The 26,265-nt window shown below is 36.8% G+C and overlaps 1 protein-coding gene and 1 long non-coding RNA gene across 4 annotated transcripts in view; one reads left to right on the top strand and one right to left on the bottom strand.

Annotated features, from left to right (window-relative positions):
• LOC116153024 (uncharacterized) overlaps window positions 1-26,265 on the top strand; it is a 344,527-nt gene that overhangs the window by 43,202 nt on the left and 275,060 nt on the right. For both annotated transcript variants that reach the window (XR_010380594.1, XR_004136693.2), the window contains exon 3: window positions 7,067-7,112. This is a non-coding gene — a long non-coding RNA (uncharacterized LOC116153024). The remainder of the gene's footprint in view (window positions 1-7,066; window positions 7,113-26,265) is intronic.
• Window positions 1-26,265, bottom strand: part of PLA2R1 (phospholipase A2 receptor 1) — a 104,364-nt gene that overhangs the window by 12,054 nt on the left and 66,045 nt on the right. For both annotated transcript variants that reach the window (XM_031451522.2, XM_031451521.2), the window contains exons 14-25: window positions 24,166-24,250; window positions 21,907-22,039; window positions 21,289-21,324; window positions 20,682-20,839; window positions 15,184-15,248; window positions 14,808-14,911; window positions 13,086-13,225; window positions 6,804-6,921; window positions 5,986-6,116; window positions 5,470-5,617; window positions 2,078-2,316; window positions 346-514 (exon numbers count right to left, since the gene is read on the bottom strand). In XM_031451522.2, the coding sequence (XP_031307382.1) occupies window positions 346-514; window positions 2,078-2,316; window positions 5,470-5,617; window positions 5,986-6,116; window positions 6,804-6,921; window positions 13,086-13,225; window positions 14,808-14,911; window positions 15,184-15,248; window positions 20,682-20,839; window positions 21,289-21,324; window positions 21,907-22,039; window positions 24,166-24,250 (1,526 nt within the window). The remainder of the gene's footprint in view (window positions 1-345; window positions 515-2,077; window positions 2,317-5,469; window positions 5,618-5,985; window positions 6,117-6,803; window positions 6,922-13,085; window positions 13,226-14,807; window positions 14,912-15,183; window positions 15,249-20,681; window positions 20,840-21,288; window positions 21,325-21,906; window positions 22,040-24,165; window positions 24,251-26,265) is intronic.

The following is a 26,265-nucleotide window of genomic DNA, read 5'->3' on the forward strand; positions in this document are numbered from 1 at the left end:
AAGCTTTTCTGCGCAGAATGCCTCTCCATGTCCCATAATTGCCTGATTACATCCCACCCATTCTTTAAGGCCAGTCTCCACAGTCACGTCCTTCAGGACGCCTTTCTGCTTTCCCCCAAGTGGATATGATGTGTCTTTTCCTTGCTAACCCCCACAATACTTACTGCATCTCTTATATCATTTGGTAGCACTGCCTTGTGTAACATTTATTTATCTGTGCATCACCTACCAGGCCAAATGCTTCTCGAAGGCAGCTGCTCTTCCTCATAGCTCCTGCTTAGCACAGTGTCTGCATACGTTAGATGTATCGTACACATTTCTTGAGTTGCATAGATTTGTACCTACCAGTGGGCACATGACAAATGGCCCCTTGCAGAAACGACTCGCAGTCTGTGCTACTCCAGTGTCCACTCGTGTCGGCAAAAACACAGTCACCCAGGAAGGATGACTCATCGTCTTTCCAAAAAGTGAAGGAGAATTTGGTGCCATCTGTCCAGTCAAAATGAAGACCATTCTGTGGAGGGAAATTGAACCATCATTTCCTTGCCACAACTGCTGGTGGCATCACCCAATGATGTCTGAACAGCCCTCAATTCACACAAAGATTTGCATTTCCACATCTAGACTTACACTTCAGTGGGTAGGACAGCTTGTGATGATGGCCTAACAAAAAAGACTACCTGCCACAAGTAATATCTTTTTTAGTTTTTGGGAATCCTTAAATCCCTGCCACCATAATTTCCCAGTAAGCAATCAGAGTGAAGTTGAATCAATAGCTTGTCCTTTACACACAAATAAATTTGATTGATCAAAGATTCAAACATAAAATTGAAAACATAAAAGTGCTAAAGAAAACTTGGTGAAATATTTTATACTCTTGACGTTGGGAAAATCTTTCTAGGTCTGATAAAAAAAATCCAGAGGCCATAAAGTAAAATTGACTACATAAAGTTAAAACATTCTGTAATATAAAACTACAATAAACAACCACAAAATAACATCCATTCAACCATCCCACTGACAAGGATTAAAATTTTGACATACCCAGTGTTGGCAAGGATGTGAAAAAAAACTAGATGTTATCACACACCTTTGTTAGCATGTAAATTGGCACAGACTTTTGGAAGGCAATCTGGCACCACTTGTTAAAGTGTACTTAGTGACTTCATTTCTGGGGATTTATCCTACTTGTACAAGGATATTTGTTGTGCATTGTTTGGAGTTGTGAACTGGGAAGAACCCAAATGTTGATTCACAGCAGAATGGTTTAATAAATTGTGGTATGTCCTTATATGCTGCTGTCCCAAAGAATGTATTAGATTTTTATGTGCTGACATGGAAAGCTATACAAGGTATATTAAATAAAAAAGCAAGTTTAAGTGCAGCGCGTATAGTATGAACTCATTTGTATTTAAAAAACAGTATACAAATTAATCCATTACATGTGTATATGTGCACATAGAAGATTTCTAAATGATGCACAAGAAACTGTCTATGGTGATTGACACTGGGGAGTAGAACTAGAGGTCAGGATAGAATAGATTTACTTTGCAGTAAACTGAGTATGTAACACTTATTTAAAAAAAGAAAATTAAAAAAATATTACTTTTCAAACCACATTCCTGGAGTCGGGGAAGAATAATCCACATGTTAAATTCCAAAGGGTACTGAATTAATTAATAACCAAATTTCTAGGCAGGAAGCATGGTTCATTTTTCTTAGGGATTCCTTAAATGCAACAAATTACCCAAACTGCAGGTGCTTGAGTTTAAGATGCGTTCCAGCTCGCATATTGAGGCAGTATCCTGAAATGGCTCAGAGATTTTCAGAGAACCTTTGAAGGGCTTTAATTTTCAGAAATTAGGCAAGTAGATGTTTACTCTAAAAAGGTGTGCAGCTTTATTTTATAGTCATAGGCTGCTCATAAGTTTGGTCAGTAGTGATTGTAGAATTCAATTACTTAAATGTATTATTTTGGTCATTTTTTTCTGTGCTAATTTCAGTGGCTATATCACTAAGGAAGTAGATGAGAAACTTAATCATGCCAAGATTGTCCAAGAGATTTTAGGACACCTACATCTTCAGTGAACAGTCCAATCCAGTGTGCATGTCCCAGCCGGCTGAGGATAACGGTGAGGAAGGACTGGTGGTACTGGTCTGTAATGCTGACCAGTTCTGCTCCATGCATTAGGCAGGTTTTCATCGCTGTATACCAAGTCATGTTCGCATTAATTATTTTGTAAGTTCTGTTTCCATATTCTAAGGTACTGGGGATTGGATACATATCAGATGTATTTACACTGTGTCCAGAAGAATCTAGAATAAGAAGGACAAAAATTATTTGTAGCATCTGGCTGAGAAAGGGGGAGGCCAAGCTTAGCGTGGAGCTCTGTCACAGAGAGCCATGCTGTTGTTAACATCAGAGGTTTTCTTCCCAGAATTGACTAAAAATGAAGGCAGTACCTGTAAGCGTAGGTGATGCTAAAGGATAAAAACTCTTGGGAAATTTAATGAATGAGTTTTAGAAAATATAAACATTTATTGAATAATTTCTAGAAGATTTCCCATTTTTGACCACTTTTTGGCGGAACTGATGGTGATCTCCTTAGACAGGTTTAATTTTATTGATTATGCTCAGCCTAACACATGCTGTTGGCAGAACTTAATACTCACTAAAAGAATACTGACACATATAATGTAGTCAAATACTGCAATGCAAACATAATTTTATAATTGCATATTCTCAAATATAATACTTTATTAAACTTTTAAGACTATGTGATAGTTGCTATCATGTTTAATATTAGCATGTATAAATTCTAAAAAGAAGTTTAAAAATTAAGTTGATAAATGCTTAGAAAATACATACAGTTCTTATAAATCATTACTATTAATATGTCACCTAGCAGAGTCAAGATTGATAAATTAAAAGGTGAGGTTTTCCCACACATGATCATTGGTGCTTTGTATTCATGAGTGGCTGTGATCATGTGAGAACCAAGCTTGTGTGTTACATATGGATGCTTCCTCTTTCATATATGTATTTGCCTTCTTGTTCCATACTACATTTAGGCTAAATATAAGAGTCCTAAAACACAGAAACAGGGTAAGAATTCCTGAATTTTCTGATCCAAAGTATCTGGTTTTCTCTCTGTATACTGGTTTTTATCCCTTTTGGAGTTGAAAAGGAGCATGGTGAGGTGTGGATAAGGCCAAAGACCTTGGCCTCAATTCTAGTCCTGACCCTAAATGGCAAAGAGACCTCTGTAGACTTCAAATTTCTGGTCTACAAGAGGTTACTAAGGTCTTCATCAGAGTGTGGGTAAAATTCAAGGAGATATTCATATAGAGCACTTACTGTAGGATCTGGAACACAGCAGGCACTCAATAAATGCTGCTTCTTACTCTCCCCTCCTCCTGTTGTCACACTCTCCCAAATAAAAATGGCAGAGTGGAGATCTGACTTTTCTTAACACTGTCACCTCCATATAGTAGTAGTACGTATTGTAAAACCAAAGTGAAATTAATCTATTCACCAATTAAATTGAGATGGAGCGCTTTTCATCATCTGTTCTTCTTTGCTAGAAGTCTGTTAGCCAGCCGAAATACCGAGTCTAAACATTATTTACACAAAACTGATATAATAACAAAGTAGCTATTTAAAAATGATGATAATTATTAAAGTTAAAGTAATTCAAACTCTTTGTATATGTAACTCAAATGCCAGTTTAACTGTTTTATCCCCAATAAGTTCTGTACCTGTATTTTCACATATGTGAATTTCTCCCTTTGTAATTGATTTCATCAAGTTTCAAAACATACATGATTTTGAGCAATGACTGCCATCTGCTGCCCTGAGAAAGGCAGATCCATTGGAAACCAAGTTCAAAATTGGGGTCTTGACTTTGCCCTTGTCTCTGTCTTTTTTTTCAGGTATCTTTATTCTCTCAGGTAGATCAGAGGCTTTAAGTTCTAAACCCAATGTAAATACATATTCATATGGCACATAAAAAAGAGGGGACAGAATTTGGGTATTCATTGTAGACTGCAAGAATTTGTGTAGTTGAATAATAATACAATAAAAAACAATAATAATGCAAACAACAGTTGTTTGTTAAACATATGCTGGGAAACTTAATAAGCAGGGTATATATGTAGAGTCTGTGAGATAGTTCTTACCCCCATTTTACAGATATAGAAATCAAAGTACAGAGAAGAAAAGAAATTTGACTGACAGTTTATTTACAGAGGTGGGATAGGAACTCAGGTGGGATTTGGACCCCGGTACCCATGCACTCCACCACCACTACTCTATACTATACTATTGCCAAAAGAACATGCACATTGTTAGCCCCAAAAATATCAAAGAGAGAAAGTGGTCAGGTCAATATCAAGGTCCTATAATAGAATCATTGTATTTAACTGAGAGACCTTGAGTGTGTTACTTCTATTTTCTAAGCCTCAAGCTCCTCATCTGTAAAATGGGGAGACTTTAACCTAGAATAGAATTGTCATGAGGATTTTATGGTATAGTGCTTATAAAGCCAAGACACAGTGCCAGGTGCATCGTGAGTGTGCGAATAATGATATGATTTCTTTTCCTACAAGACTCTGCTCTTCTCATAATACTCTCGCTATAACTAATCTGGTATCTTCTTCCAGTTCCTGACCACTATTATGCTTAAGTGATAGCTGTGAACTAGGGAACAGGGTTTCCTGGTAACTGTTCTGTCTGAGGATGGGTTGATACTTAGTATCATCAAAGAGTTCACGTGTATGCAAAACTAAGAGGTATAATTCATATTCCAAGTAAGCATATATATCCTAGGCTGCCTAGGATTCCACACAGCTCCAGACACAAATTACAGCCTTCTAGGGAAGCCTGGGATTCAGTAAAAGCATAAGGTGTGAGCTATTGTTGTTGTTTTTATTTTTATTACTCAAGGTCACTTACGCTGCATTCACGCTGGTCATTGACCTCATTGGCTCCTTGTAATAATATAGCTTTGGTATTTCAAACCAGAAGTCACTGGGGGTTCTGATGATCAGATCTAGAAATGTGCCGCGTGTAATATTTAGCCACAGCCACTCCTTTTAGGGTTCCAAGAAAGGAGTGAGTGTTGAGTTGGTTTATTTTCTTGACTCTTTTCCGCCATTTTCTCAATGTCTTTTTTATTGTCTGAACAGACACATCATCCCAGAACAAAGCAGTAAAGCCTTTTAATATGACCAAAAGGGATGCATAAACTTGGTCATCACTCAAGTGGTCTCTGCAGTCCTTAGAACCCCAAAAGAGGGCATAACCCTGAGGTAGAGGAGATTAAATGGCCATATATATATGTGAAGCTCAAAGAATATGAGCTGGCACTGTTAGTTATGAAACTGTCCTCTATACAGCATGTAAAACAAATTTGGAAGAGAAGAGTGGGCCATGGGAATGAAAGGAATAAAAAAGCAAATATTTCTTACCCTGCATTTTTTCACAAACAAACCCATAACCTTCTTTTCCACAGTCTTCAAAATACCATTTTCCAGTGAAATGAAAATTAGGATTACTTGACAGCAAGGCACAGAGAGGAATGTGTTTTTGAAATTCAGTGGTGTTACGACTTGGAACCTTAAAAGAATACACGTTTTCAAAAAAGGTGGTAACATATAACATTATTACAACATTGACATTTTTACTAAGGATATAATTTTTAAAATTCAAACACCATTATTCCTTCACTTGCTTTTAATAAACCTATTCACAGATCACTTCATAACCTACAAAATAAATAAGTATTGTGATGAGTAAAGTAATTACATTTATGGAACATATGAAAATTGCATGAAATTACATTATTAAAAATTAATATATTAATAACCAACTAATAAAAATTTATGCCTACAAAATATTAGGAAGTGGAAAAGAACTTCAGTAAACAAGTCTCAAATAAGATCTCTTGGTAAAATGATTTCCAAAAGATAAATCTTAAAACTTACATTTATTATATCAAATGGAGACCAATTAGAAAATGACACAGGCCTTCCATTTAGCCATTTTTCATAATCATCATTTTGTAACCCTATCCACATGTTAGTGGTCTGGCCAAAAAGATTCATAGTAATGAATGCTGAAAAATAAGAATATGTTATCAAATTTAATACCATTTAAACCATTTGGGTAATCACTGAATTCTATTTATAGCTATGATTTTATTTAAATGACAGCAAGACTTAATTAAAAATCAATTGTAGTAATTTTTTACTTTGTCCTTATTAAAGTGATGCAGACTCTCACTTTTGTCCAGTTTAAGTTGACAGAAATTAGCTGACTAAGCCTGGGATTTCATCACACTGTTAACAAAACAACTTCCAGTGTTCACTCAACGCTCTTCTAAACAAAAGAGATTTATCTACTATAGTTAAACTAAAGCATACAATTATTGCCTAAATAGCAAATAAAAGTGTGTAGGTAAATCTAAAGGGATCTAAAAAATTATACCATGCAATTATACTCAGTTATACTTTAGATTACTTTAGCCATTTTGAAATACAGATCATAAATATGTCCTTATTCTTTCCACTACTCCTGGTGAGACAAAAACTCCAAAAATTCAGCAGTTTGTAAGCAATGGAGTGTACTAACTTTTACAGATGTCATCATATAAACCTTATATGTCAAACTGAAAATGTATGTGTTACCAGCAATATAATACTTAATATGTTGATTTGAAAATGTTAGTGTTTTGGAGGAATATCTTAATAGACATGTCAATAAAAATGGCTATTTTTGCCTGATTGTACACTGAGTACTCTACCTTGTTCCACCTCATTTTCAATGGCAACCAGCGTCCCCCCTTCTTCGACACAGAAGTCTTGAGCAGAAGTCCAGTTCTTCCAGTCGCTTGGGTCTTTGGGGATTTTCATCAAAAGGCACTATAAAAAATGTCCAAAAAAGCATTCATTTCCGTATTTTTCTAAATGAATTAAAAATTTCATAAAGACACAGAGGATCAGCCTTGAAAATTTTTTTGTAATTTCCTTGGACAGAAACAACTCTTTTTTTTTTTTTTTTTTTCAGGTGCTTCAGAGGTGTGAAAGTAAAACAAAGAAGACCAGCTTTCTGGGTGAGTCAGTGTCTTTTGTGCATTTGCAGCAGGTGGGAACAGAAGCAAGGATGTGTTTTGCCATGCGAATGGGATGTCAGAACGATGTCTTCTGCTCAATGAAAAGTAGTATTCCTTCTAAAAAGGAGCCAGCCTTACTGCAAAGCTTACAGTGGAGGATTTAATCTAAAAAAAAATTTCTGTGAATGGCACCTAATAACTTCATTCACTTTTATTGACAAATATACTTCTGCATTTTATGTGAGAGAGGAATATTAGGGCATCACAACATATCAGGTATTTAAATTCACTAAATATTTGGAGTCAGCAATGTGATCCAAACGCCAAAGAGGAAGAGCTAGACAAGAAGAAATGAGCCCAGTGGGAAGAGAGCAAGGACAGGACCAAGGAAACCTAGAAAGGAAAAACGAAGGGGAGGGTCGCCAACAGGGTCAAAGGGAACACAGAAAGAGGCTGTGGGGTTTGGCAGTGAGTGTTGATTGTTATGCATGAGAGAATCGGGTCTGTGGCATGACAGGGCTTACTCATTAGGGGATGAGAAATATGGAATGGTAACTCCTAGGCAGGACAGGCAGGGTTGAAGAAAAACACCTCCTCACCAAGCTTAATGGAATTGAAACATGTTAGTAGCGTCAGATGGAGTCAGGGGAGAGGGAGAGATAGAAAGAAAGGCTGTAACAGATCGGGCAAAGTTCCAGAGAAGTCAGGAGAGAGTTTGTACAGAAAATATTCTATGTGGATTATTTTCTCATTAATGAACATAGACAACCCTGGTCATTGATAGATCAAATCTTGAGATCTTGCCACTGAGAAAAATTCCAGTTGCAAGATAATTCTATCTGATGCGGCAGCTTACACTTCAGAGAGCATCCTTTCCCATCCTTCTTTAATCTCTTCAGTTCATCTGTCCCCATTCCTTCCCCACCTATCATAAATTCCTTAAAAAGCAGAGAGACTAAGTGTTGCTCCTCTTTGAACATCACAACCAAGAAGGGCCAACTTGCTCCTCAGGTGACATTTTGATAATTTCCGGAGACATTTTTGTTGTCACAACATGAGCAGGGGGCTGCTGTTGGCATCTAGTGAGTAGAGACCAGGATGCTGCTAAACGTTCTATAAGGCACTGGTCAGTCACTCACAACAAGAATATATCCAGCCCCAAATATCAGTAGTGCTCAGGTAATTCTTTTCAGAACTCAGTCCTGAACACATCACTCGTTAGTATAAACACTTCAGGGATTTTCCACTGTTCTTAGGATAAAAACCAGAAATCCTGATCTAGCCTGAGGTTGAGTTGCCAACTAAGAGAGGAAGTACATTTTCAATTCTTCTGGACCCCTTTACCTTGTTTGCTTCACAAAGAAATGGAATTGGCTTTAAAGGATTTTAATTTTCTAACAACTATCCTTTTATCTATTTTCTTTCTTTTTGCCTCTTTCCTCTAATTACAAGTTCCGAAGAGTGGCACATACTAATTATTAGGAAGTCTTATCATTTAATGTGAATTCACCTTGTGTTCAGATAGTCACACTAATGAACCATTCATAAATACCAATGAACCTCACTGGTTCATTTAGCTCATTACATCTCTCCAGAAAACACATGCAGCCCCTTCCCACCCAGTGCCACTGCTACCCTGTTTGCTTCAGCCAGGATTTACTAGCTTGACTCTGGGAGTATAGCCTCCCATTACCACAGCTTCATTGTTTCTAAAAATATAACATGTTTACTAAAGCACTTTGGAATGGTGTCATTAATAATTAAAGCACAGCAGCAAGATGAAGTACAACACCCTTAATTTTAAATTGTTTATTTACTTACTAATTTGCAAAATGTGATCAAGTTTAATGCATCTCTAATCATTATCATGAATTAAGGATATCTTTTGTATTCCAAACAAGTTTTGACTATAAAATTCTTTTTTTCTCCAAGTCATTTCCAGCTCAAAATTTGAAAATGGAATTCATGGTCTTCTCCCCAGATTGGGTCCTTTTTTAGTGGTCTTACTGACTTTGAATGGCACAGTCAGTCATGCATCTACACAAGCCTGAAACCTGGGCGTCTTCTCACCCTTCAGGCACCTCCATCACCCTTCAGTCCTTCCATCTGGACATCCCATTTCTGAGTCCTTCACCACTCTTCCTGTTCCCACTGCCTCTCAGTCTCTGCAAACACGACTTAGCCAAAACGACTTCTCTCTTGCCTGGACTATAGCTTCCTAAGTGCTCTTACTTTCCTCACTCTTGCCTTCCTCCAGTCTGTCTTTGGTACTGCAGCCTGAATGATTCTTTTCAAAACTCAATCCTGATCATGTCCTTCTTCAGTTAAAACCCTCTGGGGTTTCCCATTGCTCTTAGGATAAAAACCAGAAACTCTTAACACAATATCGCCCTTGCCTGCTTCTTTTGTCTCACTTTCCACATTCTAGTTCTTTACACCTCTTTTTGTTTCTTCAGTATGTCACATCCTTCCCACCACAAGACCTTAGCACATGTTGTTTCCCCTACTTCTAATGCCTCCTGTCCTTCTGACCCCCTCAGTCAGGTCCTCCTGTTACATACTTCTATGGAACCGTGTGTCTCTCCATCACTTGTGTCACAGGTGTAGATTAGACTTATTTTCCTGATTGATTTACTAATGTTTTTTCCCCTCTAGTCTGTAAGCTCCAGAAGAGAAGGGATTGTATTTTTTCCTCACCATTGAATCACCAGTATCCAACATAGTTAAATGGAATGAATGAATAAAGTGCTAAGAATTTGAATAATTCAAAAGAGGAGAGAATTTTTTTAAAGGAAAAACTATGTTGTACATGAAATGAAATATTGGCTAATTCCAAACTAGATATTACAAAGCAGCCTTTCACATTAAATCCAGATCCTTGAATAAAAATGTGTAAGTAGAAGCAGGAGTTAATCTAATACACACACACACACACACACACACACACACACACACACACACACACACAGAATTTCTTTCTCTTACACACAGCTCTGCTGTGACAAGCATCTTGGATGCCTCACTCTTCCTGGGGTAATCCCTGGCCAAGCCTCTTTCACATCATCAAACCTGGGGGAATAATTTATGAGACATGAGAAAAGATGCTTAACTTCTGATATCTCAGTTTTAAAACTCTTAAAGGTGGATAGTCAACCAACCAACTAGGATTTTTTTTTTCCTAGAAATAACCAATAAAAATTAGTCCTAGGAAGTTGACAAACAAGAAAAGGTTTAGTAGAACATAATATATTGACGCTCATTCAGAACTGTGAAGTGAGTGATGTTTGTCATTTGCTATCTACCAGTTTTCCTTCCATAGCTTTTGTTTGTTTGTTTGCTATCAGAACCATCCCCACTGGGCTTTCTACTCTCCCCAACTATCAATCCTATTCCCAGCTTTTCTAAAGATCTGATAAACCCACTTATTCCAAAATGTAGATGATAGAAGAGGCAATCTCAGAAATACGTCCCTGAAAACACGTCAAGTGTTCAGGCAAAGGAATGAGACTCCCATGGTGGGATTTTAGCCATTAAGATGCATAGGAAATCAGTGTGGGTGGGGAGACACACTTGGGGACCCTGAAACCTCACTCTGTGAAGCCTGCTGTGACAGTATAATAACAAAAATACAAGTAACCCAAATAAAATAATGGGCAAAGGACTTGAATATACATTTTTTCCAAAGACAATATACAAATTGCCAATAAGCACACGTGAAAATGCTCAACATCATTATTCATTAGGGAAAAGCAAATCAAACGACAATGAGCTAACACTAGACTCTACTGTTGGCAAAAATCAAAAAGACAGGTAACAACAAGTGTTGTCAAGGATGTGGAGAAAATGCTAGCATACATGTTGGCAGGACTGTAAAATGGTTTAGCCACTGTGGAAAAAAGTTTGCTGGTTCTTCAAAAAGTTAAACATAGAACTAGCATATGATGCAGCAATTCCACTCCTAGGTATATACCCCAGAGAAGTGAAAACAGGGACTCCAACAGATACTTGTATGCCAATGTTTATGGCAGATTTATTCACAATAGTTAAAAAGTGGGAACAACTGAAGTCCATCAACAGATGACTGGATAAAGAAAATGTGGCATGGAATATTATCCAGTCATAAAAAGGAATGAATTTCTGATGCATGCTACTCAAGTATTATTGAATATTTGCTATGTTTCTCATATTGAAATGTATAAATAATTTCTACTTGGTAGAACGATTTTACAGTCTGAGAAAATAAGCAGTTGAAAGTATCAACTATTAAAAATAGTGTTTCTCAGTACTATGTAACATTTTAGAGAATGACTATATTATTTTAGAAAATATATCCCAATACCACTGGACTGACTGTACCATGGGACTAAGATGGTGTGGTAATTCTTAAGTTCTTATATGAAGTGGCAGCTGTAGGAAGGGGACAAGTCTCAAGACTCAGGGTCAGAAAACCTAAGGTTGATTCTCAGCTTGACACTTATTCATTGTAAGTTTCAGAAAAACCACACAATTTTGTTAGCCTCAGTCTTTCATATGTAAGATGGGATAGTCTTTCATATGTAAGATGGGAATTTTAAGAATTCAATTATTTGTATATATATATATTTATATATTCATATATATATATATATGAAATCAACAGTAAAAACAGCTACAAGGTGGAAGAAATCCATCAATGGATAAGTGGAAAAACAAAATGTGGTATATGCATATCATGGAATATTATTCAGTTTTAAAAAGGAAGAAAACTCTGACACATGCTACACATGGGTGAACCTGGAGGACATTATGCTAAGTGAAATAAACCAGGCACTAAAGGACAAGCACTGTATGATTCCACTTACATGCAGTATCTGATGTAGTCAAATTAACAGTGATAGAAAGTAGAATGGAGGTTGCCAGGGGCTGTGGGGAGGGAGAATGAGGGATTGTCGTTTAATGGGTTTAGAGTTTCAGTTTTACAAGATGAAAAACGTCTACAGAGTCATCGCACAGCAGTGTGCTCGTACTTAACACTACTGCGCTACGCATTTAAACATGGTTAAGATGGTAAATTCTATATTATGTGAATTTACCACAATTAAAAATACTAGTGCCAAATATGTGGTGGATACTCACTAAATGTGTGTTAAATACAAATAGCCCTGTTTCACAAGTTAGCAATGAGAGGAAGATCAAAGGGAGGGAATGCCCTGCCAATGTAACTAAACATATAGCCTGACAATTGGCTGTCCACGATGGAGGAGCAATTTCATATTCACATATGAAATTATGACACCGTTTGAGTTTTTTAATTATCAAAGAGTTAAACATTTATAATTTGAGATGCATTTTTAATTACTTCCACTTAAGTCCTATAAAGTTACTTTATTTTAAAACATAAGGAGTAGAGGGGCAGTCTCAGCCTTAACTGGAAATAGTATCAGAAATAATAAATCTGGTTTACAATATCCCCACTGGCCATTTAAAAAAAGTCAATTCTGCAGGGAAGCACCAGCTTTATGAGGTTCGAGCTATGTTGTCCGTCTGTCAGTTCACAAGGTGGGCAGAGCTCTCTGCTGGTTCCAGGCAGGGAAGACACAAAAACAAGATGATGGAGACTGGGTCCTCTGGAGTTGACAGCTCATTTGGGAACAGGGCCTAGACACTCATGCACATGTGCACACACACGTGTGCACACACACTCATCACACCTAACGAAACAGTCATACAGCACAATGAATGACAATGTTAGTAGCAAAAAATGAGTATACAAAGGAAGGGTGGTGCCAAGGCTGTTTTTGACAAAAATGTTTTATTCTAGGAGATCTGTCCCTAAATAGAAAACTTCTCAAATCTCTTGAAAATTGTGACCAAAAAGTTCTAGGTCCAATGGACATCTCATGGTTTTTCAAAGCCACATCTACTTTTTGATTACTTTCTAAATTTAACATCTACAAAAGAGAAACAAAAGCAATTTTTTGAAAACAAATTTACCTTATAATTGAAATACAGCCATCCCTTGGGACACGTTCCATGTTGTTTTGGTATATCTCTCTCTTTCTCTATGACCCAAAACTTTTTTCTCTTACAGATGCTAGGCATAGAAACTGAGCACTCTTCACTAGCCCAGAGTCCTGGAGGAGAAAATGGAGTAGAAATGACTAGAAACAATGGTGACTCTTTGTAGGCATTTTCTATTGGTCACTAATTTTTTATGACTGCTGTAGTTTCCCATACTTTGTTAAATCTAGAAATTGAACTAAATTTGACTATAATCACAGAGTTCTCTAGTGATAAGAGCTTACTGGGCAAGGTGCCAAATCAGTCATTCTATTCAAAAATTTAGAAATTTTGCAAATGCAAAAAAACCCACAACTAAACAAATACTGCAATTGAAATAACAAAACTGACTAAAAGTTCTAAGAATATTTGACTTGGTTAGCAAAAGAATACTTTGTAATCTTTTTGTTTTAAAATATTCAACTTCAAAGTAAATAGAGAAAAAAAGACTAAAACAATATATGATCATTTCTACTTTATATTTCTTAAGAAAATACAATAATTTAGAAAAAATAACTCAGGAACTTATAAGGAAGAAGCACTTCTCAACACTAACACTCAAACAAAACACACACACCTAGAGACATGCCCTCAGGAAGATATATCCCAAAGCCCTTAGCCTCCTGGAAATTTTTTTTTTTTAATTTAGAAGAGCTATATTTTCAGAGTAAAGGTTATAGAATGCATTTCATTAGCATTCAAATTATAAATTCCAGAATAGGGCAAGGATGCATGTAAACTGCAAAGGCAGATTCAGTTTTCCAGTGTGAGGGGTATGAGCCAAAAATATGTTGGCATTTTGAAGGAGGGGCTGGAATGCTATTTTCAATGCAGATTAGCTGCTATTCTTCCAGAATCACCAAACAGCCTTTATGTAGGCTGTTGTGACACCTGCTGGCAAAAGCAAGCTGATTAACAGCATGGTTTTTCCCCTCCTAACTTTCTGCAGCTGCCCTTACACCACAGATTGCTTTCCAAGTTTATCCTCCTCCTCATTTGGGGCACAGGTTCTTTATGAATCTGTTAATAGTCAAGAGCATCATTACCTTTTATGGGATAGAAAGAGTGGGGTGGATATGAGTGGACAATCAACCCAAATAACAACTGTACTTATGAACAGAATTTTAAAAACCCGTCTTAAATGTACACGTACTTCTAAATCCAACTTGTAAACAGTTGCTGTTCTAAAGCAAGCAGCAATGAATGCCAGGTATTTTTAAAAAATACTGAATTCAATGATAATTTTTCTTAAATGGGAAAATGGAAGTAAATTTCAGAGTTTAAAATTCTAGCCAGTTTAAACTGGATACTAGAAAGATTTTTTAAAAAATGGTCACATACTGAAATTTCATAGAGAATAGTATTTGTCAGGCATACTTTTGACCAATTTCAATGGGTGCACTTTTGGTGATGTTTTGGTATAAGAGGAAGGACTTATCTGGATGTAAATTGCTTTCAAGAACAAGAATACATGGAATAAGCTGTAGCAATGATCATCCTTAAGACTTAAGACTGATGAAATTAAGTATATTCAGTTGAAAAGCAAAATACCCAAATAAAACCTTCTCACTGAACTAATGCAATGAAAAGGAGACTTCAAGCCTCCCGAAAATTATGTTTGTATTGTAAACCCCAAAAGTGGATAAACAAAATAACCTGTTATGGATGAAATGAAGCCACATCTCTGGCTCTGATTATTCATAGATCCTTCTATTCCTTTGTCCCAGTTCTGGTATATTACAGGTGACCCATCTCTCCAGCTGTAGGAAAATTAAAAAATTAAAAGTCTTCTCTCATCCTGCGTGTTGAATCTCCAGTACCATTTTTGGAGTTCTGGGGCATGGATTGAAGGCATAATATTTTATTGAATTAAAAAAAATACTCATCTCTTTGGTTAGGGAAATGAAAATTTATAAGTTAAAGATAATATTTGAAGGCTATTCAACAAATTAACCACTAACATCTAGTCCAATCATTCTGCAGATAAAAACCTGTCAAACAAAGTTAAATGCAAATTAATCTAGGTCCATACCGAAATTCATCATTGGCTCTTTCTTCTCGAAGTCCGATCCACCAATTTACACCATACTTTGATAGCTATTTAGAAAAAGAGAGAGAATGTCAGCATTTATTCCACTAGTTTTCCCTTTTCACTATTAAGATTAATGGGGTTGCTGTTAATAGCTTTCTGTTCTTCAGTATTTTATGCAATTATCTAAAAAAGAGTACTCTAAGGCCTAGCATCGTGAGAAAACCTGCAACTTCATTATTCTAAGCTATTCCCTCCTCGTCCTGGAGGAAAATTGGAACAAAATATTGAAAATAATTTTACTTTCATACAACATGCCATGACTTTATTACAATGTTTCCTATATATTTAAAAGTAGAATTTCTAACTCTCCTAATAGGGATTTTAAAAGCAACACTGTAAAGTAAAATAGAATGTGGATTCCTTTATGTGACTGAAAATTGAGTGGTTTATCCTCTCAGTGATTTATAGAAGTTCATTGTGAATGCCCCACTACTTGAAAAACAATTCAAGGCACAAAGACCTCAATAGTGAAAAGAACTTGTAGTCTAGGTGTTAGTCTGATTGGTGAGCTTCTGAATTAAGTATTATCACCCTCCCTATTCACGTAGAAACCACAACACAGGACAAGAGAATACCACAGTATTTCTAGTGCTTGACAGCAGGAAAACTATCCTTTGTATATTTTATTAATTTACACCACTATTTATCACATAAATCTCAGTGCAATAAAGACCAGACTTGAAACACCACACACATGCACGTGCACACACACATTAGAGCAGATGTAATACTGGACTTACGACCCAGGAAACTGAAATTCCCTCTTTAACTATAAAAGAAGAAGAGGCAGTAAGGATTTCTCTAAGACCTCTGAATCAATATACTTTACTGTGTGTGTGTTGCGTGTGAAATGTAACTTAATTTTTTATGCTAAAAACCTGTTAATTTGAAGGCATTATACTCTTAAATTTGCAATTCCATTTCTTCTGTAAAGACTTGGGAATGCATTTTAAGATGTATATATTTTTTTCCATATGAATTTCAGGTCATCATACAACAGAACCTAATAGCTCTCTAACATTCTGATTTATAAACAGGTATTTTCACTCTTTAACCAGGGTGGCTGTCTGCCATATCAGCAATTTGAGAACAATATAAGATGGAGCAACTATAATTTTGGATCCCTGAGGTGTTGTTTCATGGACGTGTTCTTACATGCTGAATTTAGATTCCTATTGTCAGACGTTGGAATGGGTCCATGGAGACTGGCTGGGAACTCAGTGGGAGAACCACAACAATTTCATTCATTCTAAAGAGGTCTCATATGCAAGAATGGTGGAAATCATGGCCTGCTAGTTCACTGCCCCAATTAAGGACCTTAAAGAGAAATTATAACTACTGTATTCTAAGTGGCATATTTATTACCACCTCAATTATAGTGTGGAATTCTCCAAATGGCACATCACAACCTGTTGTAATATGGAACAGAACTTCATAGTACAAGCTAGAAGACACCCAGAGTGAAAAATCCAATGTGAAAAATAGATGTTGTAAATTTTAGTTTAGGTATGAAACAACAACAATAGAAGACGTAAGTATTTGTATAAAGAAATGTGTTACACTCATGGACTTTATAATATCAATTATGTTTTGTTACAGTAATTATTGATAGCATGATATGGGAAGAACATTTACCAAAAAGAAATAAACCATAGTAATAGCCAATATATTAATCTTCTAAGCAATATGAGGAATAACAACCCATCATCTCTTAAAATATTTCCATAAAAATAGCAAAACAAAGTTATTTTAAGGATTTAAAACACTAGACTTTAGAAGATGACTACTAGATTTGATATATTTTTGTTAGAAATATTTTGAAATAAAATTTTAAAAATAAAAGTAAATTACAATTTTCAAATGCAAATACTGTACAACACAGCATAAAAATGTTAGCTTATGTCAAACGACTCCTTAAGTGCTTGTGGTTTTTTACTTTTTTGGCATTGATGTGAAGAACAAAATGGCTCAAAAACTAGTACTCAAAAATTCCCTCTCATCATGCCTTGTGGTCTTCTGTTAGTCAAAGAGAAAATTCTGACTCATTTTTCCAAGATGGAAATATTCTCTTAAAAAATTCTGCTCCAGATTTTAAAAAATCCGTCCAGCTTCTTTTTTAATAATTAGTTTTCTATTCCCCTCAACTGAATGCTGTTTTTGTCTTTCACGTTCCCGAGTTACTACTCTTCGTAGAGGAGCTATACAACACATATGCAATTATAGGATGAGTGTGCCATGAAAATGAGTAGTATGACCTTTATATGTTTACTTCCTCATCCTGGACTTCTGGACTGACCCATTCCAGTAGGATGTTCTTAGATACGGGATTTCTTCCTTAAGAATTTTAAATGGTCACCAAAAATACCACCACTACCACCAGCAAAAATTGCCTAATAGTTACAAATTATGCAAAAGGAAGAACTGCTTTAGAAACACACAGCATTCTTTTTTCTAAATTGATATCCTTTCCCTTTGGCTCTCTTGCCCTAATCTCAGTCTCCACATTCTGTACTCTCCAATAACTTTCTTCTGTAGCACAGTGTGGTATTAGATAAGTCAGCCGCTCACTCATAATACTGACAGGGCATTCTGTATTAACATGGTCATAGGCTGGGTAACCATTTTGCCATATAAGACACCACAAGGTTGGTCTGGTTTGAGATCACTAGATCTAGTCCTCAACTAGATCATGGCACTGGCTGTATCTTCTCAAATGGCTAAGCCTGTGGGATTTTACTATTCCCTTCAATGGGTAGTATTAATTCTGCCGTTCCCACTGGCTTCCCAAACACCAAAGATTAGGAGAGTGAATTAAGGGAAAGGTGAAGAGAGAAGACCTGCAGAGTTTCCCCCAAAAGAGCTAAGCTCTGTTGGAAAGATCAAAGAAGCCCTTCATTGTTCATGTCTGAGACAGAGCTGGCAGCCATCTTTTGGGGAGGGATTTTATTTTGTTTTATTTATTATTAAGTAATTAATTGAAGTATAGTTTATTTATAATACTATATTAGTTTTAACATAGTGACTTTTTCAAATTTTTATAGATTATATCCCATTTAAAATTATAAAATAATGGCTATATTTCCTTGTGCTGTACAACATAGCCTTGTAGCTTATTTATTTTATATATAGTAGGTTATACCTTTTAATCCTCTACCCCATCTTGCCTCTCCCCCTTTCTCCTTGACTGATAATCACTGTTTGCTCTCTATATCTGTGAGTCTGTTTCTGTTTTGTTATATTCAATTACTGTTTCATTTTTTAGATTCCACATACGAGTGACAATGTTTAGTGTGTATTTTTCTCTGTTTGCCTTATTTCACCAAGCACAATATCCTCCAGGTCTATACATGTTGTTGCAAATGGAAAAATTTCATTTTTTTTATGACTAATATTCCATTGCATGTATATGCCACATGTTCTTTATCCATTCATCTGTTGGTGAACACTTAGATTGACTCCATATCGTGGCTATTATAAATAATGTTGCTATGAACATTGTGGTGCGTGTATCTTTTTGAATTAATGTTTTCATTTTTTTCCCCAGATATATACCTAGGAATGGAATTGCTGGGTTTAGTTCTCTGAGGAAACTTCATACTATTTTCCATAGTGGTTCCATCAATTTACATTTCCACCAACAGTGCACAAGGGTTTCCTTTTGGGGGAGGGATTTTAGAACTAGCATTTTAATATAATGAACATAATATTCTGCTGCCCATCATGGTTTTTTTAAATGACGTAAGTCAGATGACCTGGGTTCACTTCCAAATTCCACTACTTAGCTGTTGTGTAACAAAGTTGCTTCACTTCTTTGGAGTTCTAGCTTCCTCATCTATAAAATGTAACTGATGATAGACTTCCTATAGAGAGCTCTTGGAAAGATTAAATGCCATTAAATGTTAGTGCTTAGCAATGCCTGACACTGTTACAATAAGTATTGGCCAAATATCAGCTCCTTTTGGGACGTGCACTTTGTCATTTTGATAGATTCATTTTTAATAATTCACCTGATTTCTTGTAATTGCCACCAGGGGTGAGAAAAGAAACAAATATATTTTCTGACATTATCATATGTAATATGTTGATACTTAATATTACAGTTTTGGCTTGTGTGTTCCATGTGTAGGAGATGAAGAGCGGTAAAATAATTCATGAGCTAATAGTAGGGAACATCTGGTTTCCATGGTTGGTCTGCCACTGAGTCTCTGTGGGATCATGGGGTTGTCACCCAACCCCCCTGTTTCTTGGCTTTTCCATGAAAACTCAGTAGTAGTTTCAATCTGCTTGTAGCTCACAGGCTGCATGTATGTCAAACAAAAGTACAGAAACAGGAAAGCCCTATGAGCTGTGAGGGAAGGCATTTCTCTTACAAGTCAAGATGCTTTCATACAGAGCTTCATTTTAACAGTCAACTTACAAACATATGAAAAGATGATAGAGTGAGAAAGGATTCCTGGAGACCATGAAATAATGTTCAATTATGGGGAAAAAAAGGCTTTTTCTTACCTTCAACAATTTCCTGGGGGAAATTGGGAATGAGGTTTTCCCTCCCTGGGTGCCCCCTTTGTAATTTGCACATACTTCTCCCTTTTCACTTACTACATCATATTATTTCCAGCTTTTAAAAACAGTGACTGTATCTCATTTCTGTGTCCTTGACATCTTTCTGTCCTTGACAAACACCACAGTGCCTGAGACATACCTAATGCTCAATAAATGCTTGTTGAAGAAATACACTGAAAATCAACACTATTCCTTGCCAGTCTATTTCATTATTTAACAGATTTTGCATGTTCCTTTCTAATTAGCCTAGCTCCTCAAAGGATTAAGTCCAGTCTTTCTTAAGTTGAAATAGAGAACCACTCGTTACCATTTTCTGTAGAGTATTAAAAAATATTGTACTCTTATAAGTAAAATTTGAAACTTTAAAACAGCCATGCACTTCCCAGTACTCCTTGTCCTTCGTTTGTGTTTTATTTTCCTCCATGGCATTTACCCATTTATCTTTTTCTAAATATTACATAATTTTATTTACTTATATTGATCACAGTCTTCCTCCCCAGACTAGACCACAAACTCCAGGAGGGCAGGAATTTTGGTCTGTTTTAATCCCTGATAGAGCCTCAGCCCCTGGAAAAGTAGACTCTGAATAAATACGTGTTGAGTGATGGAATGAGCCTCACAAAAACAATGAAACTCTACTTACTCATTATTGTTGCTAATAAAGCATTGAGGAGAAGTGAAATGACTGACCAGCGTAGTAAGCCTGTGTTTCCATTATTTTCTCTAAATCTCTATAACAGGAAGGAAAAACAGTTCTCAAAACTCTAAAGCTTTTAACGAAACTTAGATGTCTGAAGTCATATAAAAACAAAATCCCGCAGGACAGAAGAAGTTGCTAAACTCTGAATTTCTCATAGTTAATCGTATTTAAGTACCGCTCTTATTTTGCTGTGGATGAATTCTTGCTCACGGGCAGAATGAATAGTGAGGATATCACTGCGCAGCCAGCCACAGACAAACTCAAAGGAGGACCATTCCGAGGCAGAGGTGTGAAAAAGGTACTCTGCATCCTGATAGAAGAGCCAGGGTGCATCTGAGAGAGAAATAAGCAATGCAGATGATGTAACAATTACTGAGCAGTATAATGCAGATTTAGATAGGGTATGCTATGATTGACCCCAAATGTGTAATTTGGTCACTCAGCATTAAGAAAATATGTGTGTATGTATCCACCCTCCCACATAAATAAGTATATAATTTGCTCCTCTCTCTTGGCTTATTTCATATACAAAACTTTCATGTGTATTCAAAGGTCTGGAATAGATGCATATTTTAAAATCATGTGTCATGAAAACAGAGTTTAGTTATGATATTAGTCTTTGACATGTTTAATATTTATTAATTTGATTATTTATTAATGATTAATTTGTTAATTTGAACAAATTAGCTCTGGATAGACTTGACTGGAGGAATGTAATAACACAGTTATGGTACATTATAGCACATAATCAGAAATTCAAGAATGGCCAGAATAGTTCTTACCATACTGGTACCAGGGTGGAATCTTGGGTCTCACATCTGCAAAGTGAAAGCAAACCAGTTTGAATGACCTTTATTTATATGTGTACTATCTCTGAGTTACTTCAGGTCTAAACACAATATTTTGGACTTTGATTTTTAAAAGATCATTTAAGAGCCAGGTACTTTGTGTTGTTTGGAAAATTATTAGTTCTCATACTGGAAGAGGTGCCTTAAGCGAGACTTCTGGTTAAAGAAAAAAGGATGTGAACACTTGCTGAGGGCCTACTGTGTGTCACACACTGTTCCAGGTGTTTTCACTTGCTCAGTTGATAAGTAGTTTTGTTTGCTCCTAATATCATACTGACATTTCTTCCAGATTGTACTTGCAAAATACAATATTCCACAACATAAGCAGTTATCCTCCTTTCCTAATAACTAAGCATACTGTGCTTTGGTCATCTTTTTTCATTCCTCCATGATACATTTTTTGCTAAAATAGCACAAATGGTTCATCATAAAGGTTGTTGGTACTGTGGTCCAGGGTGCCTAAATTTTAGACCTCTGTAACTGTTGACTTGGGAAAGTGCTATATATTGTTAGAAAGCAAACAAACAGTAAGGATCTTATTAATATTTTTACCTCTTGGAATTTTGCATATCCATTCGTGTTTGGAACCACAGTGGGAGGGTAGCAATGTTTTATTTGCCTTATAAACAGCACAATTTCTTGCATCTTCTCCAAAATCAGTATTGTCTAAAAATGAAGAGACAACCTGCAGCAGATGAAGTTCATTATTCCTTAACAATGATCCCCCACAAAATGTTTCAAAAGATCAAAAAGGCATCCTTGTAAATAAATCACAATAGACTTCTGGAAGAAAGTCTGGTTATGATGCCAGTTAAAGGTTGCTCCATATTTGTGCAAGGTAAGCTAATGAAAATTCTAGCATTTTTTTGAAGATGCTCTTAAAAAAAAAAAGTATGCTACTCCTTTTTCCAGAAGGAACAAGTCAGATAAACTTTCACTGTTTTTCACCGGCAGGTTTAGCCTAGCCCTGGGATATACTGGGTAAACTCCGTAACGGCTCAGGGATCTGTCAGAATTGGGTCTCACTTTTGATGTAAATGCTTTTGGGTAACCATGAAGCTTTTAGTCTCTAATCACTAAATTATAAGTCAACCTTAGCTTCAGTCAGGAGACTATCCAATGCTTTCCATGAATGATCACAAAACAGGGGTATTAATTACAGATTCAACCTTCAGTGATTTAATGACTACCTGACAGAAGAGTAGATGGACCACGAGTAAAATTGAGGTAAAAAAGAATGTTTTGAAACCATCTGTACTCCTCCTCAAGCATGTACACAGTCATACAACAATTCATGTAACTTAAATATATATAAGCTCAGATTCAGAGAATGGCATGAGTCTGATATTTATTCTGTCCAGAGGGAAGTGGCGAGGGACTCAGTCAACTGCTCCGTGGCTTTACCTCATTGGTCCTGAACCAAACTGTCTCCTCCTCTCCTATGACTAATGACTTTGTTTTACCAAAACGCATTCTCAATCTCTACGTACCATATTTTATTTTTCAAGTGCTGCACTGACGTTAACCACCCAACTGTGCCCTGTGGTGGCTTCCATTAAAGGGGCAGGTCGACCCTGCTGTGCCCTCTCCGCTTTCTGGGCCTTGGTTTCTTTGTCAGCAAAATAGATGGGTGGGGCTGGGTGATGGCTAAGATCTCTTCCCACTCTCTGGTCCTGATGCCCTTTGCAAAGAATAAGCACTGGGGTGGAAACGTTATCTTTTTAAAACTAGCACATTTGTATTATTTTTGTTCCCACTGTGAGCATATAGCTTTTCCACCAACCCTTTCCTTGCTACAAATTTGAACATCATCTATGTAGCAGGCCTTGAGGTCCCTTTTCTCTACTGATCTTTACTGTTTCCAAGTTCAGCTGCTGATATTTTGCCAACAAGGAGACATTATGACATTGTGGCTTTGGAGGCAGACAACCTGTGTACAAATACTGTCTTTCTTAGGTATTATTTTAGGCAAACTATTTAATCATTCTAATACCCACTATATGGAATCATTGTAAGGATGAGATGAGATCGTGCAGGTGTGCACTCAGCCCAGTGCTCAGAACATAGTTAGGGCTCAGTGAACAGGAGCTGCATTAAATGCTCACTGCAGGCGGTTGCTAGCTCCCAGTTCACAGGTGAAACTGAATAATTTTGGCACGTGCCCTCAGATGGCTCTCATTTAATCTAGGATGCTGCTTCTGTGTTTTTCCCCTATCATCTTGAGGAAAACCTGAGAGTTCCTCATTGCACCTGAAAAAAAATATAATTCTGAGTTCCCTCTTTCCTTCATAGAGGTTTTTACACACATGAGACTGAATAAAAAAACTAGCCCTTTTTTTTCCTTCCAAGTAACCTGTTCTGGCTGAGAAGGAGGTGATATTTCTAAGGCTGGCCTTGTTGTCCTTCTAGAGTGACAGAAACTGAAATGCTCTTTTCACTGTAACACAGATAAGAGTCACACACTCACACAATCAGGTGCTGTGCAGGAGTGGGGAGGGCAAAGGAAGCCGGGTATTATTTTGTAGAATAGTTGCTTCTCAGCTGGAGATTCTTCACATGGGAGATGGTTTGGGGGCTTTTCCTGAGATTTTGATTCCTTTTTAAGATGAAATCTTATAGCTGGCCTCAGAACTATCTGGCTAGCTAAGGTTTCTCAGGACCTTGCCAAAATAACTCTTTCAGTACCAAGGTTAGGTCTGAGTCATGGGAAACATGGTCATTATTTCCAGGTTCTCTTGGTTGGTTTACCAAGTGGTTCCAGGACCACCTGCTTTGAATTCACTTCCTTTTCTCTAGTTTGGAAAGACTTACAGGAGTTCCATCAGACCACTCCCAAGAGCCAGCATTCAGTGGGTTTCTTTTATTAAATCCAATCCAGAACTGCCTTTCTTCTGTCCTAAGAAGAGAAGAAACAAAACGTTGGCCCTTCCCATTGAATTACAGCATTATGTAAAAGGTTCAAGAAATATTTTAAAGTACTCAGGTGTGCAGGAAACAGCTGGTGCCACTGGTAGAACTGATAAAGTCAACAAACATTTACTGAACATTTCCTAAAGCAGAACCTGAGCTATGAAATGAACTGAGAGAAGATTTAATCTCACTTCCCATTTCTCTTAGTTTGTATAGTGTGCTCACTGGTGATGGGCAGCTAGGGGAAAGTCAGCCCATATGGAGAACGTGGCTCTCTCATGTTCATTAGGAATGGCAATGCCTTTCAGTTAGGATAGGAACACATGAAAGCAAGTTGGTAAGAAATTAGGGAACATCTTTTCCCTGTAGGACTATTTGTTGACTATTTTACTATTTATACTAATTTACTTCGTTTTGATTTGTTGCTCTTTTGTCAAATGTTCATGTCTTCTTTGAAGGTTAATTGCCACCACCCCCATTTAATAATAGGTACACAGCAGATTTGGGGTTTTATTCAGGTCCCAACATAAATAATTCCACAATGAATCAGTCTGAGGCACGGTAGATTAACTTCAGCAGTCCCAACTGGTTAGACTTGGCGAGAAGCCCCATGGAGAACCATCTTCCCTCCTATTAGGTGGAGGACAAATACGTCAAACCTCAGAGCACTCAATAAATCAAGCAATAAAGCCTAATTGTACAATGAACAATCTCACTAAGATAATTTTCTGAGAATAATTTTGAAGAATTAAAGGTTTAAAAGATTCAGAAGTCATGACAGATGCTTTATTTTCCTTAGTGCACAGAGGCACGCCTCTTCGGAAGCATCCCTTTGTCAGATATTTGAGTTCCTCTGCCCGAACAACACAAATGAAAGTAAAATGTTGCTGAGGAAATGCCAGAATCACTGAGGCCTGTTGCTCACTGCTGTGATTCTAACTCACACGTGAGGTCCTGGCAAGGTGAGAATGCGGCCTTAAAGTTATGCCAGGCGTGTTAATCTCAACGGCCAGGCTGCAGACCCACATCACTCTCCCCAGGTTCAGAACTATTTATTCCTTTCCTCACTGGATTCAGAGTTCTCCATTTTTCCTGCTATTCACTGGCTCCTAGAAGATGAACTGGTATTTATTTCCTCTCTACCAATTTCCTAAAACTGTATAATTTTAAATAATTGACATAATATAATATGAATATAATAAAGTAGAAATAGAAGAACAGTGCTGTGGGAAGGAGAAGAGGCATATACACTATCTATGAGAATTGGTCTATTTGCTATAATTCAGCATCAGATTTGGCTGAACTCCCTGGCAGTCTGGGCAAAATGTAAAACATACATGATATGGCTTTTGGGATTAGGTGCTAAAGATCAGTAATCTGATAGTCACTTGACATTCCAAATGTGAGAATTTATATAAATAGAAATCATACAATGATATTTGACGTTACAGCAAACTTGGAAGCACTTTGCATGTGTTGTTTCATGAGGCAAACCTTACAGTATGCCAGTATGAAAGGATGTTTTGCAAGGGGCTGAAGTCAGGAAGCCAAGTTACCATTTAGAACAATGGAGACTATCACATATCCCTTGGATCTGAGGCCCTACATCAGACTAACAATCCAATCAACCAGGAAGCTTCTTGAACTCTTCATCAGCCTCAGAGAATCTGACTCAGTAGCTCTGGTGTGAGACCAGATGGTTCCATGTGAAAAAGTCTCCCAAGTGAGTATGACAATCAGCCAGGTTTAGGAACCACAGTCTCAGTTCAGCGTTTCCTGCAGGGACTAGCAGTTCCATGGGATGTTAAGTGGTCTCAAAAAAAAAAATTTTTTTTTTTCTGTCAAAGAAAGTGCTTCCTTCCAGAAGCCTTTACAATGCTAATGTATATGGCAAATTTCCAAGATTAGGCTTTGTTTTGCAAACATATTTGACCACCAAATTCCTGTTTTCCCATGGAGTATTGCATGGGACACATACTGGGAGACGTTGTTAGACTCCCA

Source organism: Camelus dromedarius, chromosome 4 (genome assembly GCF_036321535.1).
Source record: "Camelus dromedarius isolate mCamDro1 chromosome 4, mCamDro1.pat, whole genome shotgun sequence".
NCBI lineage: Eukaryota > Metazoa > Chordata > Mammalia > Artiodactyla > Camelidae > Camelus > Camelus dromedarius.